Source organism: Alosa pseudoharengus, unplaced genomic scaffold (assembly GCF_046254945.1).
Source record: "Alosa pseudoharengus isolate Yale_2024_CS ecotype anadromous, Long Island Sound unplaced genomic scaffold, YU_APseudo_1.1 YU_APseudo_1.1_scf_14, whole genome shotgun sequence".
NCBI lineage: Eukaryota > Metazoa > Chordata > Actinopteri > Clupeiformes > Clupeidae > Alosa > Alosa pseudoharengus.
Genome location: NW_027468609.1, coordinates 21216427 through 21244355, shown reverse-complemented (window position 1 = coordinate 21244355; position 27929 = coordinate 21216427). Strand labels below are relative to the sequence as shown.

General features: G+C 40.1%; 2 protein-coding genes across 4 annotated transcripts in view; one reads left to right on the top strand and one right to left on the bottom strand.

The window, feature by feature from the left end:
• LOC143123050 (uncharacterized) overlaps positions 1-12986 on the top strand; it is a 32111-nt gene extending 19125 nt beyond the window's left edge. For 2 of the 3 annotated variants that reach the window (XR_012986784.1, XM_076284161.1), the window contains one exon: positions 12893-12986. The gene's annotated coding sequence lies outside the window, so the exon portion shown is untranslated. Of the gene's footprint in view, positions 1-12435; positions 12759-12892 lie in introns of those variants that run through there. The other variant, XM_076284162.1, reaches the window with a different exon arrangement.
• On the bottom strand, positions 76-23174 carry LOC143123049 (myosin heavy chain, fast skeletal muscle-like). The gene is made up of 40 exons (XM_076284159.1): positions 23014-23174; positions 22786-22849; positions 21564-21779; positions 21314-21457; positions 21067-21223; positions 20941-20968; positions 20683-20806; positions 20512-20604; positions 16019-16082; positions 15830-15928; positions 15644-15747; positions 15424-15562; positions 14521-14639; positions 14220-14369; positions 13871-14041; positions 13483-13783; positions 13308-13375; positions 13134-13221; positions 12898-13015; positions 12684-12807; positions 12416-12552; positions 5815-6070; positions 5485-5727; positions 5213-5389; positions 4666-4811; positions 4486-4576; positions 4006-4395; positions 3676-3921; positions 3385-3581; positions 2809-2992; positions 2569-2734; positions 2359-2483; positions 1962-2270; positions 1592-1795; positions 1361-1486; positions 1093-1263; positions 903-1007; positions 728-823; positions 279-410; positions 76-189 (listed from the first exon to the last, which is right to left on the bottom strand). Exons 3-40 carry the CDS (start codon positions 21765-21767, stop codon positions 172-174), a joined length of 5814 nt encoding a protein of 1937 aa, XP_076140274.1. The 5' UTR covers positions 21768-21779; positions 22786-22849; positions 23014-23174; the 3' UTR covers positions 76-171.
• Positions 23175-27929: the final 4755 nt, after the last annotated feature.

Sequence of the window (27929 nt, the reverse complement as noted above, 5' to 3'; positions counted from 1 at the left end):
AATAGGGAAGTCGAAACATTTTACAAATTGTGATCACAATTAATTCTGATTCTAATTAAAAACAATATTCTCATATTCTGAAGAGGCTTTTATTATGTAGGATTTACAGAATGACCACAGTAATCAGGATATTAATCCAAATGAGTGGCTGGTCAGAAGATTTCACAGGATTTACTCAGCCTCCTTGCCCTGAGAAAGAGAAATTGAGGAATGAAATTAAATTGAGTATGAACATATGATGGCTTATAATACGTTAAAATATGGCAAATTAGACATACCTTTCCAGAATCACGGCTCTTTGCTCTCATCTTGTTGACCTGGGATTCAGCAATGTCAGCACGCTCCTCAGCCTCCTCCAGCTCATGCTGAACCTTCCTGAACTTAGACAGGTGGGAGTTGGATTGCTCCTCCTAATATTGAGAAAGTATGTTTGAGTGCAGAGGCTTCTGTTTTGAAGCAAACCAATAATTTTTATCTATGGAGATTCATTTAGGGTCCAGGTGATAGCATTTCTTTTAAAAACACTGGACTGAAAGGACTAGATACAGAGATACAAACTGTTTTGGTGTTCATCCTTCCTGTTACATTCATTACAACTGATGATGCAAGTTTGGATGAACCGAAAAGTTGTTTATCTTTTACACTTTTTAGTCCTATTAAACTATAATTTTTATTAATATGAAAGGCAAGATATTTGACCATATAGGTAACACAAGGAACTACTTACAGCCTCCTCAGCCTGTCTCTTGTAGGATTTGACCTTCAATTGCAGCTTGTCAACTAGGTCCTGCAGTCTGGTGACGTTTTTCTTGTCCTCCTCAGTCTGAAAAGAAAAACAATCTGTCTAACATTGTCCTCCTCGAGATAAATTATGTTCAATAGTGGTTAAAGAAACGTTATACCTGGTAGGTAAGCTCCTTCACTCTCCTTTCGTATTTGCGGACTCCCTTGACAGCCTCAATACCACGTCGTTGTTCATTCTCAATCTCACTTTCCAGCTCACGAACCTTTACATAAGCAAGATCTTCATTTCACAATATCTTCATTTTATTTATTACATTCTGAATATTTCACCCAAGTTTAGTCACTTACCCTGGACTCCAGTTTCTGGAGTTGTTTCTTGCCACCCTTCATGGCCAGATTCTCAGCCTCATCCAGGCGGTGCTGCAGATCCTTCACAGTGACCTCCAGGTTCTTCTTCATCCTCTCCAGATGAGAACTGGTGTCCTGCTCCTTCTTCAGCTCCTCCGCCATCATGGCAGCCTGAATAATGGGAAATTGTGTTTTAGATCACAGTAGTTACGTACAGTATTTAGCTCATAATATGCAGTACTAAAGTGCAAAAGAAAACATTGCTTACATCAGTGATGGCTTTCTTGGCCTTGTCCTCAGCATTTCTAGCCTCCTGGACGATGTCATCAACCTCACCTTGGATCTGAACCAAGTCAGCCTCAAGCTTCTTCTTGGTGTTAATCAGACTTGTGTTCTAACATTCAGAAATAATTTCAAATATGTTATATGGTGGAAAATATTTTGAAAGAACTGCGGGTACAATTGAAAAGATTTTTTTGTGAGAAAAATATATCCCCACCTGAGAGTGCAGGAGGCCAACACGTTCACTGGCATCAACCAGCTCCTGTTCAGCCACTTTGCGGCCTCTCTCTGTCTGCTCCAGAGCAACTCTGAGCTCCTCAATCTCAGCCACCATCAGGGTGTTCCGGCGCTCCACCATGGCAACCTGTTCCTTCATGTCTTCCTGTCCTCTTACAGCATCATCAAGGTGCAGTTGGGCATCCTAATAAAAAACACATGGAATGACAAAAGATGTGCCATTCTACCAAGAGAGAGTTCAGACAAAATCATATAATGATTTATGGACATAAATTATTATAAATAAAATATTAACCAAATAGTAATTGTGGTAGGATAGGATCCTTGTACTATTTTATTGCATAACTGACCTTGAGTTGACCCTGCACATTTCTCAGTTGTTTCTGGGACTCAGAAGCCTGGCGGTTAGCATGGCTCAGCTGAACCTCCATCTCATTGAGGTCTCCCTCCATCTTCTTCTTGATTCTCAGGGCATCATTTCTGCTCCTGATCTCAGAGTCTAAAGTGCTCTGCATGGAGTCGATTATCCTCTGGCTGTTCCTCTTGATCTGCTCCATCTCCTCATCCTTCTCTGCAAGCTTCCTGTCAATCTCACCCTTGATCTGGTTGAGTTCAAGTTGGACACGAAGAATCTTGGACTCCTCATGCTCAAGAGTTCCCTAAACAAGAAAATTAAGAATTTTAAAATATATAAGACATCATAATTTCCGTTACTCACTGTGTAGGAAAGCCTGTCTGAATTTCTACCTCAGCCTCTTCCAGGGCGGTTTGGATCTCGGACTTCTCAGTCTCAACAGTCTTCTTGGCCTTCTCCAGCTCATGGATGCTCTTTCCAGTCTCACCAAGCTGCTCAGTCAGGTCAGAAATCTCCTCTGCAAATATGTGGTTATATTAGAGTAAACATATTATCTGAAAATATTTTTTGAGTGGGATATGGGTTGGGCTATTTTGACTCACGTTGCAAATTCTTGTTCTCCCTCTTCAGGGTCTCAAGGTGGTCAAGAGACTCCTCATAGGAGTTCTTCATCTTGAACAGCTCAGTGCTGAGAGAACGAGCCTCTTTCTGGGCACCCTCCAACTCTGCCTGACCCTCCTCGTACTTCTGCTTCCACTCTGCCAGGACCTTTTAGAAACAGTTGTTGTTGTGAGTCTTATTCACCTACATTCCACATCTGAATGATGTTTTGGAGGTATTACCTTGTCAAAGTTTCTTTGCTTCTTGTCAAGGTTGGCAGCTAGACCATTGGCTCTCTCCACATCAATCATGAGGTCCTCAACCTCACCCTGTAGTCTCTGCTTGGTCTTATCCAGAGAGGCACATTTTGAGTTGGTTGCCTCGATTTGCTCCTCAGCCTCCTGGAGTCGCTGGGCAAGCTTTTTTCTGAAAGAGAAAACACCAGATTTAAGTATGTATAAGTATATATACTCTTTTGATCCCATCCCGACGCAGTGAGCTGCCTGCTACAGCGGCACTCGGGGAGCCCATATATACTCTTTTGAACCCCCCCGACGCAGTGAGCTGCCTGCTACAGCGGCACTCGGGGAGTAGTGAGGGGTTAGGTGCCTTGCTCAAGGGCACTTCAGCCGTTCCTTCTGGTTGGGGTTCGAACCGGCAACCCTCCGGTTACAAGTCTGAAGCGCTAACCAGTAGGCCACGGCTGCCCCTTAATTTAAGCCAGAAATCATGATGGTTTTTAGAAAATAGAAAGAAAATATAAGGTTTAAATGGCCAAATTCATATCTAAATTATGTTTTTGCATCTTTAACACATACTTGGACTCCTCAAGCTCCTCAGTGCGCTGGATGGCATCAGTTTCGTACTTGGTCCTCCACTGAGCAACCTCGCTGTTGGCCTTGGACATGCCACGTTGAAGCTCAGCCTTTGCTTCCTGCTCTTCCTCAAACTGCTCCCTTAAAAGGTCACAGTCGTGACGAGCAGACTGAACAGCATGGGCCAGGGCATTCTTGGCCTGTTTGTTAACAAGTAACGGTGTTTATGAAAGCATTTCCCCAAATGTGATTTATGTAATCCAATATCTTCATTTCATGCATAGATATCAGTACCTTGACTTCCTCTTCATTCAGTCTCTTCAGCTCCTCAACTTGCTGAGTGAAGGCCTGCTTGCTTCTGGTCAGCTGAGACACAAGAGCATCTTTCTCCTCAACCTGGCGGCCAAGCTCACCATTTTCAGTCTGAAGTCTTGCTCTCTGAGCACTGAGGTCATTGACCTGGCGGGCACCCTCATCACTCTTGGCCTTGGTTTCACTGAGTTGGTCTTCAAGGGTGCGGCACATCTTCTCCAGATTTCCCTGTTTATGATAATATCCATTAGTAGCAAAAAGTGAATACAATTATTTTAAGTTGATTTAAAGATGGGTAAATATCTCACCAACCTTAGCTTTAGCAACAGCCTCCATATTGCTGGCGAGATCATCAATTTCCATCTTGTATTCACTCTTTTCCTTCTCAAGCTTCTGCTTGACACGCTGAAGGTTGTCAATCTGCTCTCCCAGCTCAGCCACACTGTCGGCCTGCTTCTTGCGGAGAGCTGCAGCAGTGGCTTCATGCTGCAGGGTGGACTCCTCAAGGTCACGACGCAGCTTCTGGAACTCAGCCTCACGCTTTTTGTTCATCTCAATTTGACATGCAGTGGCACCACCAGCTTCCTCAAGCCTCTCACTGATCTCCTCAAGTTCCCTGGAGAGATCAGCTCTCTGCTTCTCAACCTTGGCTCTAGCTGCACGTTCAGACTCAATCTCTTCCTCCAATTCCTCTATGCGGGCCTATTGGGGGAAAACCATATTATATCATATTAGTAAGACAGAAAATTGTGAAAAACGCTCAGAGTTTGAGTTGTTGGAGAATAATTAAACCTGAAGCTCCTTGATCTTCTTCTGCAGTTGAGCACCAAGTGTTTGTTCATCTTCAATCTTATTTAGAAGTTGACTTGTTTCGAAGTCCTTCCTGATTAAAAAAAAGAAAAAATAATTTCTGAAGTTGGCTGCATACATGGGAATTGAACAGAGATATTTTGTAATAGATAATGCCTTTACTTCTTTATCTTCTCATCAGACTGCTGCTTGTCATTCTCCAGATCCATGATGGACTCTTGGGCCAGCTTTAGGTCACCCTCAAGCTTTCGCTTGGCTCTCTCAAGGTCCATGCGGAGCTTCTTTTCTTGCTCCAGGGAACCCTCAAGCTGCCAATATGAAATGTGAGGTGAGCAGGGGTGTAGTGGCAAAATATGAGTTGGATAAACTATGATGTGAACAGGGTAAGGTGAACTGCGCCATGCGGTATCGGATCAGAAAATGTTTAATGATGGTGGAGGTTATTGTCCCATGTTTATAACGATACCAGTGGTATTAATGGTTCCTAGAGTGTTGATGAGAGTACATATTATAAATGTGGATAATACAGTGTGATTTTTGCATGTTAAAAGTTGCAATTGGTGATAAACTCTATTTCTGAAATTTCAGAGGTGGATAAACTGTGTTTACTTGTGTTTAGCCTCCACTACAGCCCTGGAGGTGAGTATGTGGGAAATGGTCTAATTTCAGTTTGGGAAGTGGTGAAATGTTGAAATGTTTTTGTACTTACATCATCCACTTGCTGTTCAAGCTTAGTCTTGAATTTAGTCAGAGTGTTGACTTTATCTTCCTCTGCTTGAAGATCATCAAGAGTCTGCTGGTGGGCCTCTTGGAGGGCTTTTTTCTCCTTTGTCAGCTTAGCAAGGGACTCATCCTGTGAGGCCATCTCCTCAGTTAGGTTCTTGACCTGCACATAGAAAACTTTACATTAGTATATTATAGTGTAACTTAGATACTTTATTTTTAACAAACTACATTGATCCGCCCTTTATAAATCCCAACCTTGTTCTCGGTAGCATGTTTCTCCTTCTCCACTTTGGCCAAGGTGAGCTCCAGATCATCAATGTCCTTCTTGAGCTCAGAGCACTCATCCTCCAGTTTCCTCTTCTTGGCAGTCAGCTCAGCATTGATTTCCTCTTCATCCTCCAGTCTCTCGGTTGTCTCTTTGAGCTTAGCCTCGAGCTGGATCTTACTTTTGATAAGACCCTCACACCTCTCCTCAGCATCATTGAGACCCTCAGATCCCTATTATAAATATAAGATGGAATTATTGAAAACACAATGTTGGGACTGGGTAATTGTGAATATTGAAATGGTACAGTATACACTTACAGATGCCACTTGCAGTGCCAGGTCATTCCTCTCTTGCACTAGAGCCACCATCTTCTCCTCTAGCTCCTTCTTCCTGGCTGTTGTCTTTGCACAGTCCTCTTTGAGTTTGTCATAGTTCTCTTTCATGTTGGCCAGCTCCTTCTCAGTTTCAGCACTCTTCAGCAGAGGCTTGATTTTGTAGTAAACTTTCATCCAAGGCCAAGTCTTGACATTCATGAATGACCGTATATTGTACTGGATGCTGTAGATAGCCTCCCTACACAAGAAGGGTGGTGAAATCTATCCTTAAATATTGTATGTAGAATTATGAATACCGGTACATGAAATGTGTAGAAAGTAGGGATGTAACCATACCAAAATCTCACAATAGAATAATACAGTACCTCAATAACAAGTCCATGTTAAAACATTTATTGCAATATTGTAGAGATGTAACAATATCATTCACAATATACCTCGGTAACAAGTCAACGGTAAAATATTTATTGTGATTTTTAAAAAAGAAAGGCAAATTAACTTTAAGACTTGGAAAATTAAAACATTTACTACCAAAGTTACATTTGGTCTTAGGTCATTAGGGGGCAGCCGTGGCCTACTGGTTAGCGCTTCGGACTTGTAACCAGAGGGTTGCCGGTTCGCACCCCGACCAGTAGGCACGGCTGAAGTGCCCTTGAGCAAGGCACCTAACCCCTCACTGCTCCCTGAGCACCACCGTTGTTGCAGGCAGCTCACTGCGCCAGGATTAGTGTGTGCTTCACCTCACTGTGTGCTGAGTGTGTTTCACTAATTCACGGATTGGGATAAAAGCAGAGACCAAATTTCCCTCACGGGATCAAAAGAGTATATATACTTACTTATACTTATTACGTGACATAATATGGATGCTAAGTTATTGGTATAAATAGACAAAGATTGGTCATTAAATGCCATGTCTGATATTTACATGATATTATTCATAAAGGAAAACTGCCAGTTTCTCTCCCTCAGTCTTGCCTCTAAATAAAAAATTCATTGATGTCCTTTGAAAGACCTATTTAAGGTCATGTTCATAAGGCAGCTTAATACATCATTGAATTTATGCATATTGAAATGGGCAATAGGCTATATTTATTTAAGATTAGGTTATTATTTTCTTCGCAGTCCTAACTTTTATTGGGCTACTTTGGCTACTCCTATTTTCTTTATAGGCTATGAACTAAGTCTCCAATTCACCTTATTCCCCCCACGGCCAGAATGAGGCTGCAGGGTACACTTGCCATCACACTTCAGTCCAGCAGATGGTGGTAATGCACTCTGTTTGCAAACTGCCAAAAAAAGCTCATGGTAGCCTTATGGTGTGTCCATAGACCAATTTAGTCGTTCGGTTGATAAATAAAACATCTCTGTGAATTGAAAGTTTTGTTTGGAGGCACTGCATAGTTGCATAAGGTGTGTGTGTAGCTTGTACATGATGAAAATGTTCAGATCAACTATAACAGGGCTAATCAAATATAGACCGGAGGATCGCACAGACTGAAAAAAAGATTATAGGCACGCATAGGATGATGGTCTCTGTAATTCTTATAGACCTCTGAAGTTCGCCTACAAAAAAGTTGCCATCTTTGAGATCTTTGAGATTTTTTTTAGATCAGGTATCTGATTTTTCCTATGGGAAAATAACATGGGGATTTGGAATTATCACACCTGTTAAACTCCCGCGGGAACAAAAAAGTCTGAAATGCAGACGTTTTCCTAAATACGCTTTTGTCCTCTGCCTTCGAGTGGATACTGTGATCTCCGGTAAGTGAAGGCGGCACACTTAGATGTTTGCTACTCCAGAGCTAACTTGCAATGCAATTTGCCATAGGTAGTTAGCTTCAATTAACAACCGGATCTCCTTATATGGGCAAAGATGGACGTTTTGGATCTTTTTTGTAGGCGAACTTCAGAGGTCTATAGCTGGAGCAAGTGTTGCTGTCACTCCCCCATAGACAATAAACATGCTGCCCCAAGTAGCGGTCGCGTTTAAGTATGCCACCTAATAGAACTCGTGCCCAATGCAGTATCTAGCTTTCTAATATCTATGTATTTTCCCTCCGCTCTGCTGCACGGCAGCTAAAACAGAACTACAGTTTTTTGCCCTGAAGACCTATTGTTTGATACCATCACATGCAGTGATGCCAGTAATGCGTTACTTAGTAACGGTCTATTTTGACCACTTTTTTACGGTAAGGAGTAATCTAACGCGCTACTATTTACAAACCAGTAATCAGATTAAAGTTACTTATCTAAGTCACTGTGTGTTACTATTTTTGTCATTTTTCTTAGTAAAAAGATTTATTTTTTGCTTTCTTCTTGTCTCGGGGATTAAGGTCATGTAGGCTATGCTCACGTTTTCAGCATGAGGACAACTCACGTGTAAAACCACGCAGCGACACAAACGTAAACAACAATGGAGGGACTACACAGTCATTATTTTGAGTTTGTGTCAGCTAAACATGACAACATTAAGGTACATTGTACATTCTGTGCTGGCGACAAAGTGCTGTCTAGCTAGACATCTCAAGTCTCCAGAAGTTTTGGGAGTCTCCCACATATTGCTAGCGGCTTCCTGACGCCCGCAAATTACATAAAATCTCCCGGAACCTAGAGCGAACAAGAGCACGCAAGCCAGACCAGACTTCAAATTGCGTGTGCATCTGAGTTTAACGCGCACAGAACAGAGAGGGAGGGAGAGAGAGAGAGGAGTGGTGCATGTGCCTGAAGCGCATCCAAGACAGAGAGCATCCTGGTTTGTTTTGCTAAATCAACCAATCAGTTTTCAGAGTAGGTGGGCTTATATCTTTTTTCTCCCGAACTTAATTAATCAGTTCAGTCAGTGTATCTAGGAACAGGAACGTCATGGCAGAGTCAGTGCCCCCAAAAAGGAACATTTAAGACCCATTTCACATCAGACTACACAAAAGTGTACCCAATTGTCTCATAAGAGTAAAACATAATGATAGTCTTGCACACTGCACTGTTTGTAACAGTGACTTTAGCATTGCTCACAGCGGGTTAAATTATTGCAAAAGACTTGTTGAGGTGAGTTTAACAAGTGTAATTTAATTTGCATATTACTCAGGCTTATACTAGATGGCTAGTTGCCAAGGCTACATGAAAAGGCCAAACTACCAAAATCTACATATTTTACTATCACAATTTATATCAATAGGCCTTCCTTATCTGGTGTACTGACTAGACATTATTGAACAAAAATCTGAATTTCAGTATCTAAGTAGGCTAGGTTGGGATGTTTGCTATACATAGTTGACATTACTGTTAAAATGCACTTCCAGTATACTGAGTATTGGCCAAACCGGTTATCCTTTTTATGTTGAGGCGGTGGGGGTGTTGTCGGCAGCTGTTGAAAGTAACTAATAAAGTAACTTGTAATCTAACTTAGTTACTTTTAAAATCAAGTAATCAGTAAAGTAATCAGTAATCAGCAGACATGTGGACTCGAGTCACATGACTTGGACTCGAGTCAGACTCGAGTCATGATTTTAATGACTTCAGACTTGACTTGATAAAATTCTGCATGACTTGCGACTCGACTTGGACTTGAATACTATTCACTCGAGACTTGACTCGGACTTTGCCTCTTTGACTTGTGATGACTTGACATGTCTCGAATCAAAAACTAAATTTCCTGATCGTGGACCAGTCACCCCAAAGACGCTTTCCCTCCGCGACTAAAAATAAAAATAGCGGAGACAAGTGGCCAGAGCACAGTTCAGTGCTGCCGCTACCCCCACACGTGTTATGCACTGTGTGTAGGGCACCAGAGGAAGGACCAACATTTAGCCAATAAATAGTAGCTTTACTGCAAACTAATTTGCACTCTTGTTAGAGAACGTTTAATGTTAAAATGTACCAACAGCATGTTACATAAAGATGATACTTTCGAGACCTCTCTCCATGAAGATCCAACTTGAACTTATGCTAGCCTACTGCATTTAATTGAGAACGCATCTAAGCACGCACGAGAGGGAGAGAAAACGAGTAGGTTCCAGCTGGCTTGTCATTGTTGATGATAATTGATATTTTCTTTTAAATATAAGAAACGTATAAAAGGAAATCGTGAAGGCAACAAATAAGAGATTAGAGGAGATTGCGAATTTATCCGGTTCTCACTAGCCTACTGTTATAAACTATGAGATCCAGGTCACTATGACATACTCTGCACTCACTGTGATTTGGAAAGTGGACAAGAAGAGTTGTCTTTGCCTTTGTGTAATGGAACTGGTGAGTCTTGAAGTATTCTATAATTTATTTACATGAAGCACATGATATGCAGATTGAAACGCATTCCACTCAGCTACTGTAGCTAGGTGGCTACTGGCTACCAGGCTCATAGGCTAATTCACTTTTAATTGCAAACAGAAAATGTCAAGCAAGCGTCATGTCATACATGCTTCTCTTTCCAAAGGAATGAAAGTTGTTTGTGCCAACTTAATATAATGCTCATCATTGTTAATATTGTGCTATACATGTGGCACAAACAATGTTTGAGTTTGTGGACTAGCCATAGGCTGAATGGAGCTGGTAAAAAAAGATCATTATGAGAACGTGTGGACAGTGGCACAATGGGCTTAAAGTGACAGTGCACCATTTACAAATGAGATAAACAGCATCAAATGTGTATTATTTCTTAATAAATTAATACTTTAAAACAAAATTACTGTCATTATTATCTTTTAAATAATATAAAAGTGTTGACCTTGGCTTCCCTTATGAGTCGCCACTGGCAGACAGCCTAATAATAATATAATACCGATAATAATAATATAATAATAATAATAATAATAATAATTGTTTGCAGGCAAATCTGTGGCATAGCGCAGTGAAATGCCATCAGTCAAATTATTACTCATCCTTACAGTGGGCTACGCAATTTGGAAAAACAATATATATATTTGCAGCTGTGCTGAGTGTCATGTAGCTATACGTTTTGTACAGATTACTCAGGTATGCACATGTGTATATTACACAGGTATGCGCATGTCGTAAAAGATTGCAAGACAGAAACATTGAACATGTTTTAATCTGTATTTATAAAAAAAATACTGTGGATTAGATGTAAGTGCTAAAATTATGATCGATAGTCTAATAATGGCATTATTAAGTGAAGAGTACCTGATGACTTGTTTAGGACTTGAAAAAGATTGGGACTTGGACTTGGACTCGACTTGGCTTTGATGTGACTTGGACTTGGACTCGACTTGCCCTTCTCTGTATTTACTTGGGACTTGACTTGGACTTGACTGCTAAGACTTGGGACTTACTTGTGACTTGCCAAACAGTGACTTGGTCCCACCTCTGGTAATCAGATTACTTTTTCAAGGTAACTATGGCAACACTGCATGTGCACGACGATACCGACACTTTTGTTATCACAATATCGTGAAATTAACAATAGGCTTGTTCAATTGAACTGTGTCTGACTTTTGGCCTTTTCTATTTGTCTCGTAAATCCGCCGCCCAAGTTGGAAAGTGTAAATTACCCAGTTTTCTTGCAGCATTTTATGCAGGCACGCCCCTTTACCTCGGAGTTCTTGAGGGTACCCCGAGGTGGCCGTACGACCTTACGACAAACATGGCTGCGCCCATAGTTGAGATGAGATGACATGTATTTTCTTTGCATTTGTACTGTGTTGGTCATTTTAATGTCGATGCAATGCTCTTACACACTAGATTAAATTGCTGCTTCAACCTGGTCACCAATTCATGCATTGCATGGTCTTGCTGTGCATGCAATACAATGTAACGATTTGTTATCCAGCAGGTTAGCCAGAGGCTACATGTAGCACAAAACAATAACAATGATGGCGTTTTCCATTTGACTCGTAAATCTTGTACGCCCACACGTACAACATGTACAAATGAGTTGCTAGCGCGAACGCTGGGGTTTGTAGTCTTTTTGGGAAGAACATGGACGCCACCAGGGCAGCAGCTGGACATTGGCCTAGAACACGAGAACATGTCCCTCATTCTCCCTTGTTGGGTATGGTCAATGTGAATTAATAATAAAAACTTTTTTTAGTAACTCAATTTCGCCTATTTCAATTTCAACAAGTGCTTTTGCGTTTCTCTCGAGCCACAAGGGGCATTCGCATCGGACAGGATTTCTAACCAGTATGCATTGCGTCCATCCTAGTATGCATTGTGTTCAACCCAGCATGCATCACACCAAGTCAGATCTGCGCAGATGTGCATCAAGTCGAACAAGCCTATCGTTTCGGTCCGTTGCTTAACGTCACACGTTTCTCACTCGCCTGGACTGAGTATGCGCGAGAACTGAAGTCGACCAACAGGAAATGGGTTCAAATTTGCTTCACTCGTCTCGTTCGAAGTCTATGGGATGTCTATGTCCATATATTTTACTGTCTATGGTTACATCCCTTATAGAAAGTGTAATAGTGTAAAGTGTAATCTTCTCAGACATACTTTAGACAAACACATTTCCTTTAGCAAACAGCAATGCATTATCAATTCAGATGGATACAGAGGCGGACTATACTATTAATACTAGCCTACTCAATCTTTCAGACTTCTGAGTTCTTTTGATATACACATTTACCTCCTTTCCATCATCTTTAGAAACTCCCTCCTCATCAGGAAGGCACGGCAGAGAGCCTGAGTCATTGTGACTAGGTTAGACAGTTTCTCATCTCGCAGCTCCTCAAGGGTACCCAGCAGACCAGCTTTGAAGAACACCTGAGGGATAAACGAAAATATAAGAATGAATACAAGCATTGAATATAAGCATTGACACAGAGAAAGCTGTGCTCTAGTTTGTACTCGGGTAAAAGGTGAAACAGGTAATAGATTGCATGAAATGTATCTACCTTTGTGTGTCCAAACTTGTATTGAGTATGATCAACATCAATGGAACCCAAGAGCTTCTCAGCAGCCTTCTTGTTATCAATGAACTGACCCTCAGGGATTACACTGGCATTCAGCACTTTGTATCTGAACAGAATAAACACATAGAGCATTACTTTTTCCTCTCTAAATGCAGTATTGAATATATATGATACTTCATTGGCTTTCACAGTTCACCTCTGCTTGAAGTCGCCATAGAGGATTCTACTTGGGAAACCCTTTCTGCAGATTCTGATACCCTCTAGCACACCATTGCACCTGAGCTGATGGATGACCAGGAAGTTCTGCATATAACCTGCATGTCAAAAACAGGTCATGAGATCTCATATTCTCAATGTAATATAACACATACACACACACACACACATATATATATATATATATATCTTTATTCACTACCAAACACCCTTTACCTGGTTTCTTTATTTCATTTGGAATCAGACAACGCACAAAGTGAGGATGGGTGCTCCTTAAGTTGGTCATCAGTTTGCCCAAGTTCTCCTGTTGAGATAAGAATTCAATTAAAACATCCCCTCACCTTTCTTTAGGATGATTGATTTGTTTTGTTATTGGTTTAATATACATACCCTGAACTGTGATGACACAGTCTGCATGGAGCCACCCTTCTTCTTCTTCTGCTTACTACCAGCAGCCTCTGTTGAAAAAAAATGATGGATTCAGTAATTAAGTTACATATATAGAAATTCATACATAGTATATTTTTTTGCATTAGCTTGTAGACTTGTATAGGTTTTTTGTTACCCTCAACAACAGGTGGGTACAAGACAGGCAGGAGTTTTACTCCCGACTTCTGGTACAGCTGCACAACAGAATCGTTCAGTGGATCCTTGTTCTTGTCCAGCCACCCAGTAACATTGTAGTCCACAGTGCCGGCATAGTGCACCAGTGAGAAGTGGGCCTCAGCCTTGCCTTTGGCAGGCTTCGGCTTCTCAAAGGCCTTAGTTTTGCCAAGATGCTGGTCATACAACTTGTTCTTGAAAGTGGTGTCAGAGGCCTTGGGGAACATGCACTCCTCTTCAAGGATGGCAAAGATTCCCATAGGCTGTTGGAAATAAGCTTATTTTTTAAAGTGGGTATTATAAAACAATACAAATATAGTATTTGGCTCATTTGACTGATTGAAACTGACCTTCTCAATGAGCTCAATGCAAGCGGCTAAATCCATGCCGAAGTCAATGAACTCCCATTCAATGCCCTCTTTCTTGTACTCCTCTTGCTCCAGAACGAACATGTGGTGGTTGAAGAACTGTTGCAGTTTCTCATTGGTGAAGTTGATGCATAGCTGTTCCATGCTGTTGTACTGTGATTGAGAAATAGTTTGTAATATAATTGTCGAAGTTAGACAGGTAGGGTCTCGCGCCAATTACTCAAGGCCGTGCGGGTGTGTTATTTTTGGGCAACGTCAATCAACGTCACTTCCCAACTGGAAGTATACTACATTGTGGTATGAGTGAAAAATGGAGTTAACTTATGCTTACATCAAAAATCTCAAAGCCAGCAATATCCAGCACACCAATGAAGAACTGCCTTGACTGTTTAGTGTCCAACATCTCATTGATACGGATGACCATCCACAAGAACATCCTCTCATAGATGGACTTGGACAAGGCCGCAACTGAGTTATTGACCTGAAACAGAATAAAGCAATGGTCATGCTATGTTCAGAGACCATAAAGTCAAATGCTTATGCAATAAAAGCAGGTCATTTAATTTTCACAACAATTAATTCTGTCCAGACACTGCCAAGTGGTTTGTGATTTTTAGTGAATGAAATAATACCTGTGGCACAGTCTGACCCTTGGTGACATACTCATTTCCGACTTTCACTCTTGGGTAGCACAAAGCCTTCAGCATGTCAGCGGAGTTCAGGCCCAAGAGGTATGCGACTTTGTCAGCATCTAAAAACAGTGTAGCAGTTTGGTGATTTAACATTTAAAATGACCAATTTAATATACTCCATGCTCCAAACAAATTTGGGATAGCATATGAAAGTTTGTCCACCTGAATCTCCTCCCCCTAAATCAAAATATTTGTCCAAGATAATGTTAGGTTAAAGGCAAAAACATAAAGGTATCTGAGTGACCATTGTATTTTATTAATCCAGAGGGAAATTCAAATATACATGAATATACACATTTGTTGATATAAATAACATGATGGCATATCAATTTTGTGCATGGTGCAGCAGCGTTAACGTTACTGCTTGACAATCGTCCCAGCATTACGGTTTATAGGGGAGTGTCAGACCCAAACGCAGGGCAAGGCAAACCTGGAATTATGAGAATCTTTAGGAACTGAACACAACACGAACATGAACAAAGGAACTGAGGGAACAAGAGGACTAAATACACTGGGGAACAAGACACAGGTGACACTGAAACAATAATCAGGGACAGGTGAGGGGCGGCGACACAGGTAATGAAGAACACATGGCAAGGGTAAACAAAGGAGCACATGGAACAGGACACAGGAAGTAAACAAAGCTAGCAGGAAGTCACAAGAGGAGCTGACATAATTGAAAAAACACTAAACAGGGTTCAACAAGACCCGGGTTCACTTTCTGAATCTGCCAGTGCCAGTCTGTGACATTTTTGATAGATGTGTTTAGATATCAGTCATGTTTAACCATTGCCAGTCCGTGTCGTTACTAGAACTGACTGATTCAGTAGTGTTGTAACCTACCCTCATTGCCATCAGGCTCAGCCTGCTCTTCACGCTGCTTCTGCTTGAATTTCATGTTGCCATGATGGAGCACAGCACCAGTCAGCTTGTAAATGGTGTTTTTCTCCTCTCCACTGAAACCCAGTATGTCAATGGCATCCTGAAATGATAAATTATTTGATTATTTTAAAGTTTTTTTCTAGAAATTTAAGAGGGGGAAACACATTATTGAACAACTTACATCTGTGGCATCCAACTCCTCTTTGTCATCAATACTGGCCACAGTGATCTGACCCTGACTGCACATTGGGAAGTCATAGGGGTTGGATGTGATGAGGGACATTTCTGTAGGGGTTAAAAAGCAATTTTATGAATTCAAAATTACATGTATTGATTTTTGAACGTTGATTGATAATATTAACCATACCTATCAGCTCAGGCTTGTGGTTGGTCATCATCTGGTAAAATATGTGGTAGCCTCTTTCATCAGGAAGCTGGAATGTCACTCTGGACTTCTCAAGCAGGTCTTTTTAAGCAGGGAAGCATGCATTTTCATTTGATACATTTAAGGCAACAATGAAACATTTCTTTAAACACAAAGATTAATTATACTTACAAGTCTCAATATCAGCACTAGCCAGTTTTCCAGATGTGCCAAAGTGAATTCTGATGAATTTACCCTGTTTGAGATTACATTTTGAAATTGCATTTATGCATGTAGCTGATGCTTTTACCAAACCAGGTTACAAGTGATAGCAATAAAATGTATGGTTAAAATGGATAATAATTTAACTTCAAGACTACTTTTAGTTAGCCATGTAACCCATCTTGGTTTTAAACAAAGACACTATCCCCTCCCCCAATGGAATGCTAATGTGCTGGTTTAAGGCCTATCACTTACACAAGACAAAGGATGCTACCTTGATATAATGTATCCATGTATCATGAAATGTAAATGTATTCATGTCTGGTATCATTTTGATAGTCTCATTACAAGGATTGTAATGATGTGATTGTGAGAATGTTTGGAACATTCTATAAGTGATATTTCTGATATATAAGATATCTCTCCTCATGCTATTCTGACAAGAATGCATAGGTGTGAAGTGGGTGTGAGTAGGTGTGTCTGATACCAACTGTAGAACCAATCAAGTGGGCTTGTTCTTGGCGCCACTTTGTTCTTTGTTTAAACCATTTAAAAGTAACTAAACTGCAATGTTTGTGAGATCAGATTTTCTAGACTTGGACTAAGGATGTAGAGCGGAAGAGAATAGTTGGCTTCAGGCCAACCTAGGCCTGGCCTGGGCTAGGCCTACATAGACCTTTTTTTGTACTCTCTCTGCTTGTAACAGAATAAACCTGATTCCTGAGTTTTTCCTGAAGTTCGCCAGTCTAAGATTAATATTAAGTAATTATTCACCTACAATTACTTTCATGGAGGTTCCAACCACCGAGATAATATACTTTTGTCGCTGATTCTAAGACGCCGCAGTTTTTTTTTTTTTTTCTTTTTCTCATCGCTCTGGTGACAGCTCCCAAGTTAAGGACGCTTTTTATCTGCATTTCTTCTTTGGTGATGAACGAAGGTGGATCTGTAAATCCGGGCGGTTCCTACTAACCACAGTTTGGAATGGGCGGTAAGATATCGGAAAAGGCATTCTGAGTGAGTAGACATTTTGGCAAAACCGTAACTTAATAGTGGACACAAAATTGTGCTTCCCCGATTTTGGCAATATTTTGGCAAAACCGTAATTTAATAGTGGACATAAATTTGTGCTTCCCCGATTTTGGCAAAACGTCGCACAAGACGAATTAATCCATATTTTGTAAAGCGTCTATATATGTGTTGGATTGAAGTCCAATGGTGCCTCTTTATTGGATATAAGGAGTAAATAGATTAGCGAGTGTGCTAGGCAGCTCAGTATTAAACACGGTGGTTCGTGTGCAATCTATTTTTCGCGGGTTTTAGGGACATCATGTCCTAACAAGCTACGTAGCTTATGCCCCTTTGTGTTTACAGAACATTTTATTCCTTCACTACCAAAACAGAATATTAGACAGAACTTGGTGCTGCCCTTTTTGTTTTTATCACCAAGAGCGTATGAGCGGCTAGAATCCAAGCTAACACTAGTCTTGTTTTGTTTTTGAGTAGATGTGGTGTTTTGTTTTAGGCTACATCTACACTCAGATGATGAATCCAGGATTTTTGTCGTAATCTTTTTCAAGTGTGCAAACAGCATAAGCTCAAACAGCATAACCTCAAGAGAGCATGGTTAGGCCTCTTTTAAGTACGCCTGAGCTAACTAGCTGCCGCTAGGGGCGTCTAGATGTCTTTGTGAGCTAATATGAGCTAACTGAAAAGGCTTGACTAAACTTCCTTTGTTCTTTTAAGCAGGAAATTCTTCCTGCAGCCCGTTTAAAGTTGTCCTCCAGCTCCATGGAGCTGTGTGTGTCTGTGTGTCCAGTATGAATGAATGCGCGTGTGGGCCGGCCCTGTGTGTGTGAAATTTGTTTATTTCGTTATATGTGTTTGTTTCCATTTTTTGTTTCAAGTCCTTCTTTGTTTTCTTGGGTCAAAAGTTTTCAAACCTTTTGCTATCCTATCTCACTGCCTTTGTTCCTAGCAGCACTGTATTCTATAACCAACCCCCCAGCTTCTCCCCCATGGACACAAAAGGAACTTCACTGGGGAGATATGAACCTAAGAGGAGTGATAATGGGAAACCATTGTTGATTTCAACCATTTTCTTTCTTTCATTTGAGGGACATCTTTTGGGTTTAACATGTTAAGACATATTTTTTTTTATTTTTGCTTGTATGCCAATGGGAAATGTTTGCTACATGTTTACGCCTTGTTTGATGTGGGCAAATGTTCAATTGAATGGATTCATACCCACAACTTGAGTTTCTTTCTGTTTGAAATTACCTTTTATTTGTTTTTAGTTTGTATTTTTTTGTTATAGTTAAGAAACTATAAAAAGGGGGAGATAGATGGTATTGACTTGAAATACCATCTAAGTTTATTGGTTTTATTGCTCAAATGGTCATTTTTTAAATGCCTACTGTTTTGTTTTACTGACCCTCACTTCTAATGCAAAATCTCTTTAAAAGACATGCAGGGGTACCCTACCCACGTGAGTCTGTGGATTATTTTTCTTTTAAACATCTAAACTTAACCAAAGTTTATTTATTTTCTTTATATTGGCCTTTTGCCAATAGATGCAAATGTGTAGTCTCTGTTTGGAGATAAATAGCCCTGCTATGTTAGAAGACCCATGCTGTAGGTGTGACTGTCTCCAATTGAGAAACTGAATACATTAGCATACTGTTGTTGACTTGTGAATCTGCATTCACGAGACACTGTTTGACTCTGTTTACACTCATGCTAATGTCTCCCAAGTTGTTGTGAATCCACTCTTCAGAATCTCTTTCATGCCAGAAGGGACAAAGGGAGGTGTGACATGCCTTTGTCTTCGACTACCACTAAGCAAACATATCAGAAGATCCTTTCAAGATGGCGAATGGCTCCACCAACCAGGCTCAGCTACCACGCCAGAGCAGCAGCCGTGGAGACCAGGCCATGCCACTGGACGAGCTTGATGGACCAGACAACTCTGCCCTGGGCTCAGGTACAGCCAGCAGCAGCGGTCGGGGCTAGGCCATGTCATGAGACGAAACTGGACGAGGCTCAGGAACCACAGGTCCAACGGAACCAGTGGCAGAAGCAACTGCCATGACTCTGGAAGCAACAAAACTGGACTGACTGAAAGCAACGAAAGGGGGTGCCGAAAGCAGCCTCGCACTCCGCATCATCAAAGACACTCATGGCCCATTGTTCATGGACTGTTTGGACTGACACAAGGGTGCACGCCGAACGCGGCCTGCATGCACACCCTTTGCACTCGTATACACTTACACTGAAACAATGCAGACACATTCAAGTTTCATAAGAGGACCCTTCTTCAACGGAAGAGAAACGCAAGAAAGGATGTATGCTGAACGCTGCTTTCCTTGCTCACGCACACACTTACATTGATTATGGACTGATTATGGACTTTATAAAAAAAACAACAAAAAAAAAAATTGTAAAATTGTTCAAGAAGGCTCATGTTATGGAATCTTATTTTAAACTTCAAGTCATTCAGACTTGAAAAGGGGGAATTGATAGCAATAAAATGTATGGTTAAAATGGATAATAATTTAACTTCAAGACTACTTTTAGTTAGCCATGTAACCCATCTTGGTTTTAAACAAAGACACTATCCCCTCCCCCAATGGAATGCTAATGTGCTGGTTTAAGGCCTATCACTTACACAAGACAAAGGATGCTACCTTGATATAATGTATCCATGTATCATGAAATGTAAATGTATTCATGTCTGGTATCATTTTGATAGTCTCATTACAAGGATTGTAATGATGTGATTGTGAGAATGTTTGGAACATTCTATAAGTGATATTTCTGATATATAAGATATCTCTCCTCATGCTATTCTGACAAGAATGCATAGGTGTGAAGTGGGTGTGAGTAGGTGTGTCTGATACCAACTGTAGAACCAATCAAGTGGGCTTGTTCTTGGCGCCACTTTGTTCTTTGTTTAAACCATTTAAAAGTAACTAAACTGCAATGTTTGTGAGATCAGATTTTCTAGACTTGGACTAAGGATGTAGAGCGGAAGAGAATAGTTGGCTTCAGGCCAACCTAGGCCTGGCCTGGGCTAGGCCTACATAGACCTTTTTTTGTACTCTCTCTGCTTGTAACAGAATAAACCTGATTCCTGAGTTTTTCCTGAAGTTCGCCAGTCTAAGATTAATATTAAGTAATTATTCACCTACAATTACTTTCACAAGTGAGGAAAAATATTCAAGTATTCAATAAATATTCAAATATCCAATAATAGACCTAAGAGTAACAATAAATACTGCCTTCACTAATACAAAAAGTAAAAAATGATAGTGTAGAGGTTTAAGAAGAAACCAGAGGACATTTTTGTAAAAATACTAATATTCAACAAAGTACATTTTAGTTTAAAGAAAAACCCTAAGAAGTTGATTCTATCTAAAAATTACAGAACCGAGGTAAGAGTTTATATGAGAGACTAAACTTACGAAACGTGAAGAGTTGTCATTCCTCACAGTCTTGGCATTACCATAAGCCTCCAGTAGTGGGTTGGCGGCAATAATCTGGTCTTCAAGAGATCCCTGCAAGTCCATATATTATGTTATTGAAGTTCATATCTGTTGCTGTATTTAGCCTATAAAAATGCAAGGGGTTCCTACCTTTATTTTTCCTGAGGCTGGGGCAGGTTCTGCCTTCTTCTTGTCGCCACCAGCCACTGCAATTGTTGCAAAGTACTGGATGACACGCTTGGTGTTTACAGTCTTGCCAGCACCAGATTCTCCGCTGTATTAAACAGAAGATATTGCCATTTTTCTATATCACAATTACAAAGTGTACCAGAAGAGTATACAGAAGATAATGTAAAGGTTTAGCCTTTTAATAATGTAAAAAGTTTTAAGGGATGCATGGACACTTACGTGATCAGGACAGACTGACACTCCCTGTCTGTGGGGCAAAATAGAGATTTACAGGAATGGTTCATTTTACATAAATGAAACAAATAAGGTATTTTTTCAGTGTTGGTTTTAAAACTGAAAGCATACCTTGTTGCATGAACTGATAGGCATTGTCAGAGACAGAGAAGATGTGGGGCGGGGCCTCCACACGTTTCTTGCCTCTGTAGGCATTCACCACTTCTGTGTCGTACACTGGGAGCCACTTGTAGGGGTTCACAGTGACACAGAAAAGTCCAGAGTAGGTCTAGAATGAAGAAATAAAGAGGATTAGTTTTTCAGCTTTTCAACTGTTCTATTTTGTTTTTCATTATATATTCAAAAGTGTAATGCTTACGTATATCATCCATGCTGCATAACGCTCTTTGAGGTTATACAGGACAGAGGCTTCATTAAGGTGGGTCATCATGGCCATGTCCTCAATTTTGTCATATTTGGGAGGATTCAAGGGGAAGACTTCGTCTTCCTTCACTGTCTTTTCCTAAAACCAATGTAGAAAACAGCTTTAACAAAGAGATGTATTCAAGAAAATGTCATGAAAATGTTATTTTAACATCAGAACAATTTCAATTGCCTTGCTAAAGTACCTCCTTGGTTTCAAGTGTTTCAACAACGCATTTGCCACCTTCCTTCTTTTTAATTGAACCCTTGACGTACAACTCCTCTTTATCAACCACAAAGCAAGCAGTCTTTGCATCAAAGGGCTTGGTTTGGGCCTCAATTCTCTCCCTCTCAGGCTTACGAAGGTAGATGGCAGCCTTGCCAAACACGGCCATTTCACCGTCCCCCATAGTTGCTAGTTACTGCATTAATCATAAACATGTAGAGCAGGCAGTTTCAACATAAATGCTTTACACAATCAGACATTAACAGTACTGTAAATAAACTGGTTGACAATCATTAGGGGACAAAACCACATTTGTTTTCCAGACCTCCATATGGAGCTTCTTACATAGGGTACTCAAACCACAATTCATTAAAAAGTCAAATACAACACAGTTTTTTAATATCTAATTAATAATGGAACCCATTTATTTACGGCATTATTGTCCTAAAATCTAATCCAATCCCCATCATAGTAATATACACATTGAATATACACACGTATTAAAAGCATATTAATTGACTATGATGACTTTTACACGTTTTTAATTTCCCCTGTTGAAGCTTTTTAGGTGGTAAAATATCACTGAATTATGGTGGAGGGTGGCGATGTTTAAACATAAGCTTCCATTCAAGATTCATGAATGCACTAGTGTCCTAACTAGTGACATTAGGTAATTAATTGTGTAGGTAAGTATAAGTATATACTCTTTTAATCCTGTGAGGGAAATTTGGTCTCTGCATTTATCCCAATCCATGAATTAGTGAAACATACACAGCACACAGTGAACACACAGTGAGGTGAAACACACAATAACCCGGAGCAGTGAGCTATAGCAGTGCTTGGGGAGCAGTGAGGGGTTAGGTGCCTTGCTCAAGGGCATTTCAGCCGTGGATGTGGGCACGGGAGAGTGCTCAACCACTTCCCCCTCCCACATTTTTCCTACTGGGTCAGGGATCGAACCGGCATCCCTTCGGTTACAAGCCCAAAGCCCTAACCAGTAGGCCACGGCTGCCCCCAGGTATATTGGACATTGTCTGCAAAGATTGCATATGTCTATACAAATAAGACCTTAAAAGGAGCTACACCTGTGCCATAGCAATAATCAGTAAATGCCCCCCAAAAGATTTACTTGAAGGTTGTTTTAATCGTTTAGCTGTTCAGATAAATCAGATGTAGGCTACTGTAAGTCAGATGTACCTTACCTTTTCCTCCCAAAAGAAGATGATTTTCAAAAGAAGATGAATTTCAACAGTTGTTGTTGAGTATCTAAAAATGATAAACATACAGAAACAAGTATTTTAGTATCAGTAATTATAATGTAGTAATCTTAAGTGTATTAGTTGCTTTAGAGATGAAGAGATGCAGTTTGCAATTGACACATTCTCTAATAGGAGCCACCTCCTTTCTGTGTCTGTCTGTGAAAGACTTACTGTGCACTGGAACCCCCCCCTTCTGCAGCCCTTCCATAGTCCCAGCAGGTCCTTTTATTGACACTCTTCTGTCAACTAAGCAGAGTTCTAATAAGGCAAGATGTGTTTGATTGATGTGTTTGGATCTATTTAAACATTACGTCAAACTCACTGTCACTTAAAAGGGCAAAATAGATGGTTTACCTCAAAGTAAGGGCCATAATCAAAATATGTGCTTTTTTTGTGACTCATTTTGTGAAATGATTTTGTGTGTATGTTAACCGATTTATTTAAGGGATACATTAGGATTTAATCATTAATAAAAAAAAACATTTGATATCTGGAGAGAGGCTCATTATGATACAAATCTGTTGTTATTTTTAACTGAGCAGAAACATATGGAATAAGTAGTTAATGGAAGGGGCACATTGAGCAATGTTGCCCATAAATATGTTTTCACTATCCACATAGAATAGTTCAGTTGGTATATACTTTGATGTCAGTATAATACAAATAGAATTGTTATCATATATCATAATTATAGTGCAATGTCTGCCCCATACGTCTGCATATTATTTTTTTTGCTTTTATGGCCAAGGGCTTTCTTGTCTGTTTTTAGATGTTTGTGGCAGCTTTATGTGAGTTTTCAGTGGTTTGTAAATATCAGTTTACTAAATTTTGTTTCCCATTGATTTGTAGGAGGATCCCTGAAATAAATTGCATGTAATTCATATCTCCATCAAATATTAATGTAGGCTACTCTATAAATGCTCACTACACATACATAACACTATGTTTTGTTTTGGCAGTGATTGAAATAGTAAAGTTTAGGGCAATACTCTGTGTGAAGAGCACACTAGTTTTATTACTGGTGTTAAGTGTCTTCTTCTAAGCTCCCTAGATGCCTGGACATACTACACTAGCAAAAGTGCAAAATGGACAACACAGTAAATAAATTAAAGCTTAAAATTAGGTATCACAAATAATAACACTATGATTTCTTGTGTTCTTTTTCAAACTGTGACACTATTTAAATACTTGTGAGTCTTTCCCAGGCTAGCCGTGTGTTTTTTTATGGTGACTCCTCAAGTATTTGCAACCAGCCTCCATCTCCATAGTTGAAACACCATGCTGTCATATTTATTATGAGACTGTGTATTATGTTCCGTTCAGTTTGAAGGACGATTGTATTTCCCAGTGTGTTCTAAACTACTTCAGCTTACAAATACAATCTAACCAAATGTTATTAATCTGATATTGACTGATTTTAATCAAGACATACAGTATGTGCTCAACAAATTTGCTTGTTTCCATGATGAGACGTCTTAAAATGAGTCAAACTTTTATTAAATTAAGAAAACATATTTGACAAGAAAGGTAAAACATATTTGACAAGAAAGGTAAGTCTATTTATATTGAAAACAATACCAACTAGATTTGTTTTATCTTGATATAAGATTAATAACACTTTAGATACACTTTATTATTTAAGCACTTGTTGGCTGTAGTGAATGGAAAGAGCACTTGTTGTGCTCTCTCCAGGCTGTGCCTGCTTCTGGGTCTCCAGCTCCTGTCACTGTTTCCATTCTGGAAACCCAGTTGGTGATCAAAACCGCCAATATTGTGCCCAGTAGCCCTCTGCCATAGAGATATTACAGCCTTGTACCATGTCTAGCCCATGTCTGAGGTGGTTCCGATGCTTGAGATGGTTCATGTTCTTCCTGTCAGAGGATAAGTGGTTGACGGAGGACAAGTGGGACACTGAAGGTCAGACCCTCTTGATGCCCTTGAGTACCAGCCTTGGCGCCCATTCTGGTTCCTCACAGGCTCCAGTTTCGGCTCCTTGTCTCGCTCCAGTCCCAGCCGCTGTTCTGCCTCCTCCAAGATACTTTCAGAGTGAATGAGTTCAGTCTTCATCTTGAAGTTCATCCTAAGTCTTAAATATCAAAGTTATCTTCCTGTAACATTGATGTTGCAATACTAAGTACATCTGAATGCCTATGCCACGTATAACACAATCTCGTTGAAATTACATGCATATTTAAAGAATCACTATCAGGTCTGGTTATCATACCTGTCAACACTCCCGTTTTTCCCGGGTTTCTCCCATATTTCAAGGTCATCTCCCAGCACCCTCCCGTTTTGTTATTTCTCCCGGAAAACTCCCGTAATTTGCATGGCCATCAAACTTCATTTTAAAATCATTGATCCATTCAGGTTGCCAGATTGTGTATGAAATACACCCTACACATACACGATCACTTAGTTTCAATTTCAACCGTTTTGTCATAGGCCAAAACCTGGCAACCCAAAACCCAAATAAGGAAGCGGGTGCCAACTGCGTCTCGTTGTAAGCAAGCGGGCTAGTTGAATGGCCTACTCCAGAACTAGCTGTTGTGAAATTGTTGGGAATTTAATTGATTAACACATCACATAAACTGTTATTGATTGTTGTTGATACACTGAACTTGTTCCCTCTGAACCAAATCTGACAGCAGCTTTGGAGTTTTGGAAGTAGGCTGCAGGCAGGCAGCTGGTGGATACATAACTGGCATGCGTAAGGTAATGGTAAGGTAAAACAACGACCGAAATGCAGTGTTGAAACACGTGTATGAAACGTATTAAATGTGCAACCACAGATCCGGTAAACCCCGCCCCCCCCCCGAAAAAAATCTCCCGTTTTTGGAAAGCTAAATGTTGACAGGTAAGCTGGTTATTAGTGGGTTTGATCCAGCAAGACCACTATTGTTCTTCTTAAGTTTTCTTATTATTAGTGGGTTTGATCCAGCAAGACCACTATTGTTCTTCTTAAGTTTTCTTATTAGTGGGTTTGATCCAGCAAGACCACTATTGTTCTTCTTAAGTTTTCTTATTAGTGGGTTTGATCCAGCAACTTGCGGAGCAAGCCCACTATTGTTCTTCTTAAGTTTTCTTATTATTAGTGGGTTTGATCCAGCAAGCCCACTATTGTTCTTCTTAAGTTTACTTTATTAGTGGGTTTGATCCAGCAAGACGCTGTGGGCTTGCGGAGCAAGCCCACTATTGTTCTTCTTAAGTTTTCTTATTAGTGGGTTTGATCCAGCAAGACCACTATTGTTCTTCTTAAGTTTTCTTATTATTAGTGGGTTTGATCCAGCAAGCCCACTATTGTTCTTCTTAAGTTTTCTTATTATTAGTGGGTTTGATCCAGCAAGACCACAGCATGGCTTTGCCATGCTGTGGGCTTGCGGAGCAAGCCCACTATTGTTCTTCTTAAGTTTTCTTATTAGTGGGTTTGATCCAGCAAGACCACTATTGTTCTTCTTAAGTTTTCTTATTATTAGTGGGTTTGATCCAGCAAGCCCACTATTGTTCTTCTTAAGTTTTCTTATTAGTGGGTTTGATCCAGCAAGCCCACTATTGTTCTTCTTAAGTTTTCTTATTATTATTATTAGTGGGTTTGATCCAGCAAGCCCACTATTGTTCTTCTTAAGTTTACTTATTAGTGGGTTTGATCCAGCAAGACCACTATTGTTCTTCTTAAGTTTTCTTATTATTAGTGGGTTTGATCCAGCAAGCCCACTATTGTTCTTCTTAAGTTTTCTTATTATTAGTGGGTTTGATCCAGCAAGACCACAGCATGGCTTTGCCATGCTGTGGGCTTGCGGAGCAAGCCCACTATTGTTCTTCTTAAGTTTTCTTATTAGTGGGTTTGATCCAGCAAGACCACTATTGTTCTTCTTAAGTTTTCTTATTATTAGTGGGTTTGATCCAGCAAGCCCACTATTGTTCTTCTTAAGTTTTCTTATTATTAGTGGGTTTGATCCAGCAAGACCACTATTGTTCTTCTTAAGTTTTCTTTATTTCTTTATTTCTTTATTAGTGGGTTTGATCCAGCAAGCCCACTATTGTTCTTCTTAAGTTTTCTTATTAGTGGGTTTGATCCAGCAAGCCCACTATTGTTCTTCTTAAGTTTTCTTATTATTATTATTAGTGGGTTTGATCCAGCAAGCCCACTATTGTTCTTCTTAAGTTTACTTATTAGTGGGTTTGATCCAGCAAGACCACAGCATGGCTTTGCCATGCTGTGGGCTTGCGGAGCAAGCCCACTATTGTTCTTCTTAAGTTTTCTTATTAGTGGGTTTGATCCAGCAAGACCACTATTGTTCTTCTTAAGTTTTCTTATTATTAGTGGGTTTGATCCAGCAAGCCCACTATTGTTCTTCTTAAGTTTTCTTATTATTAGTGGGTTTGATCCAGCAAGACCACTATTGTTCTTCTTAAGTTTTCTTATTAGTGGGTTTGATCCAGCAAGACCACTATTGTTCTTCTTAAGTTTTCTTATTATTAGTGGGTTTGATCCAGCAAGCCCACTATTGTTCTTCTTAAGTTTTCTTATTATTAGTGGGTTTGATCCAGCAAGACCACTATTGTTCTTCTTAAGTTTTCTTTATTTCTTTATTTCTTTATTAGTGGGTTTGATCCAGCAAGCCCACTATTGTTCTTCTTAAGTTTTCTTATTAGTGGGTTTGATCCAGCAAGCCCACTATTGTTCTTCTTAAGTTTTCTTATTATTATTATTAGTGGGTTTGATCCAGCAAGCCCACTATTGTTCTTCTTAAGTTTACTTATTAGTGGGTTTGATCCAGCAAGACCACTATTGTTCTTCTTAAGTTTTCTTATTATTAGTGGGTTTGATCCAGCAAGCCCACAGCATGGCTGAAAGCCATGCTGTGGGCTTGCGGAGCAAGCCCACTATTGTTCTTCTTAAGTTTTCTTATTAGTGGGTTTGATCCAGCAAGACCACAGCATGGCTTTGCCATGCTGTGGGCTTGCGGAGCAAGCCCACTATTGTTCTTCTTAAGTTTTCTTATTATTTATTATTCCTGTTCACCCACTTTTTGGCCGAACTACTGCTCCTAGACCGTTTGAGCTATCGACGCGGTTCGAACTCCAAA

Coding starts and splice junctions, on each gene's coding strand:
- LOC143123049 (XM_076284159.1), bottom strand. CDS start 21,767: ATGGGGGACGGTGAAATGGCCGTGTTTGGCAAGGCTGCCATCTACCTT. Junction 13,222..13,307: donor CTGTGTCATCACAGTTCAGG/GTATGTATATTA, acceptor TTATCTCAACAG/GAGAACTTGGGCAAACTGAT. Junction 2,271..2,358: donor CCGCCCTGGAAGAGGCTGAG/GTAGAAATTCAG, acceptor TTTCTTGTTTAG/GGAACTCTTGAGCATGAGGA.